Consider the following 2,519-nt stretch of genomic DNA (forward strand, 5'->3'; position numbering starts at 1 on the left):
CAGAACATCTACAGCCAACATGACCAACAGCGGCATGAACATGAGGGGAAAGGTACTTTTAAAAATCTTTTTTGTAATTAGCATTAATTACTGTTTCCAAAAAAGGATCACCAAATTCACCTTGCTGCGTTTTTTCTAACCATTGACATTTTTCCAGATCATCTTCTATGAGGAGAGGAACTTCCAGGGTCGTTCCTATGAGTGCATGAGCGACTGCTCTGACATGACCTCCTACCTGAGCAGGTGCCACTCCTGCAGGGTGGAGAGCGGCTGCTTCATGGTCTACGACCGCCCCAACTACATGGGAAACCAGTACTTCATGAGGAGGGGCGAGTACGCTGACTACATGAGCATGATGGGAATGAGGGACAACATCAGGTCTTGCCGTATAATCCCCATGGTAGGTATAACACGGCATCAATCATATGGATTCTACTACTGGTGAAAACCCCCACAAAACTTAATATTAAGACATTCATATGTTTATCTTTCTCCAAAAAACAGCACAGAGGTCAGTTCAGGATGAAGATCTATGAGAGAGAGAACTTTGGTGGTCAGCATACGAGTGCATGGGACGACTGCGACAAACATCAGGACCGTTACCGTATGAACGACTGCCAGTCTGCCACGTGATGGACGGCACTGGCTGATGTACGAGCAGCCCCATCTCAGAGGCAGGATGATGTACATGAGGCCCGGAGAGTTAAGGAGCTTCAGGGGGACATGGGCATGAGTGGCATGAGGTTCATGAGCATGAGGTACTCACTGATTCCTGCAACTAAATGTTCACTGAATGTGTCAAATACCATTAAATAAATAATGTCTGGTCTATTTTAACTTTTGTCAAGCATTTTATCCAACTCTCACAATGAAATAATATGCAGTATTATACATCATTGTACAAACAATTTTCATTCTAAAATTTTTTACATCTAATGGGAAAATTGACTCTACAGTATGTATAACTGTTGAAAACCTCTTAAGAAATGCTTGAAAATCCATGCATTTTTGCCTAAACGTCATACCCAAATTAAAAGTGGTACAGCTCCCATATACTTTGGCATCTGGGATGTGCCTGATATCATCGGAAAGATGACACTCTAAGGCTAGAATGGAGTTTTTTTTTATTTCCGTCGAAGTCATGCCTCTGTAAAATAATTTTAATACACTGTTGTAAACACATCTGGTGAGATACAGACCACACAATACCATAGCCACCTGTCTCAGCTTACCCCGGAAGCCAAAAGACTTAAAATTGGATTTTATATGAATTTCTTTCTACAGATATGTCTGTGCGTTTTTTTAATTTCCATTTGAATAGTGCAAAGAAAAAAGCCAACAAAGTGCAAAATACAAAACTTCTCAAATACACAAACACACCCACACACATACTTGAAATAACTATACACATAAATATATAGAAATACGTAATTATAAATTCAGGATGTGAAATGGATGGTTTTGCTTTGACACAGCTTAGCCATCATAGGGTTAAAATTTCATTGTACAGTTGGGTGTCTATGGATTTGTCTTCCTATTGGCTAAAACGGTAGTAGGGTCTCGTAACAACTAATTTTAACTGGTCCATGCAAATGTCAATCACCCGCATGTGGGTCTGACATCCGTCAGTTATGTTTCCCTAGGGCTCTCCTAGGTAGAGTTTCATATTTTTCCCAAAAATTTAATGAATCAGATCCCAGGAATCCTGAGAAATAACCGTTTTGATTTAGTTATTTATTTTAGCCCAAGTAATGTATCTATCATTCAAATATGCGTTCCCAAATTCCAAACTGACATTTTTTATATTATTTTTATTATTTGGGCAAAAGAACACAGTTTATGTCCATCATCAACACAGTTTGCAATGCAATCCATTCTGCTGCATGATCAAGTCAGCTGCGTCCGGGACATCTGCTGCAGGGCTAATTAGGAAATGCCAGGTGGGATGTCAGTGACTTGTCTTCTGTAAATCTAGCAACCCGTAGAAAACCAATGTTTTACAGAACGCCGTTATACAAACTAAAGAAATGTGCTAAAGTAAAACATTGAATGATTCCTAAACAGTTCTATTAAACAAAATCCATTCTGTGGCTGTTAAGATTTGTATGCGGCTGCAAACAGGAATAATCACTCAAAGTTAACTAAAATATTTCTTTATTAGGGCAGGGCAGGCACATTTCTCTTTTTAACACACAGAAGTTCAACTAAAAGAAAACGACCAACAGAAATGTACAGAGTATATATATGTACAAAGAATATATAAGGAGAATAGAATTGGTCCAAGTTGAGCCTTTTACCTTTAACTTTAGCATACTTGGAGGATTTATCGTTAGCATTAACAAAATTAGATTGATCGGATAAATATGACTGAAACCAACTTAGTGCGATTCTCTTAATGCCAACTAAATGTTCCAGTCTCTGTAACAGAGTGGTATGGTCAGTGGTGTCAAATGCAGCACTAAGATCTAGTAAAACAAGTAGATAGATAGAGAGATAGATAGATATTTATTGATCCCAAA

The 2,519-nt window shown here is 38.5% G+C and overlaps 1 protein-coding gene across 1 annotated transcript in view; it reads left to right on the top strand.

Moving 5' to 3' along the window:
- Positions 1 to 793, top strand: part of LOC116688876 (gamma-crystallin M3-like) — a 16,906-nt gene extending 16,113 nt beyond the window's left edge. The window contains exon 4 of the mRNA XM_032515027.1: positions 771 to 793. Within this exon, the coding sequence (XP_032370918.1) occupies positions 771 to 782 (12 nt within the window). The 3' untranslated portion in view covers positions 783 to 793. The remainder of the gene's footprint in view (positions 1 to 770) is intronic.
- Positions 794 to 2,519: the final 1,726 nt, after the last annotated feature.

The sequence above is a fragment of the Etheostoma spectabile genome, chromosome 5, assembly GCF_008692095.1.
Source record: "Etheostoma spectabile isolate EspeVRDwgs_2016 chromosome 5, UIUC_Espe_1.0, whole genome shotgun sequence".
Classification (NCBI taxonomy): domain Eukaryota; kingdom Metazoa; phylum Chordata; class Actinopteri; order Perciformes; family Percidae; genus Etheostoma; species Etheostoma spectabile.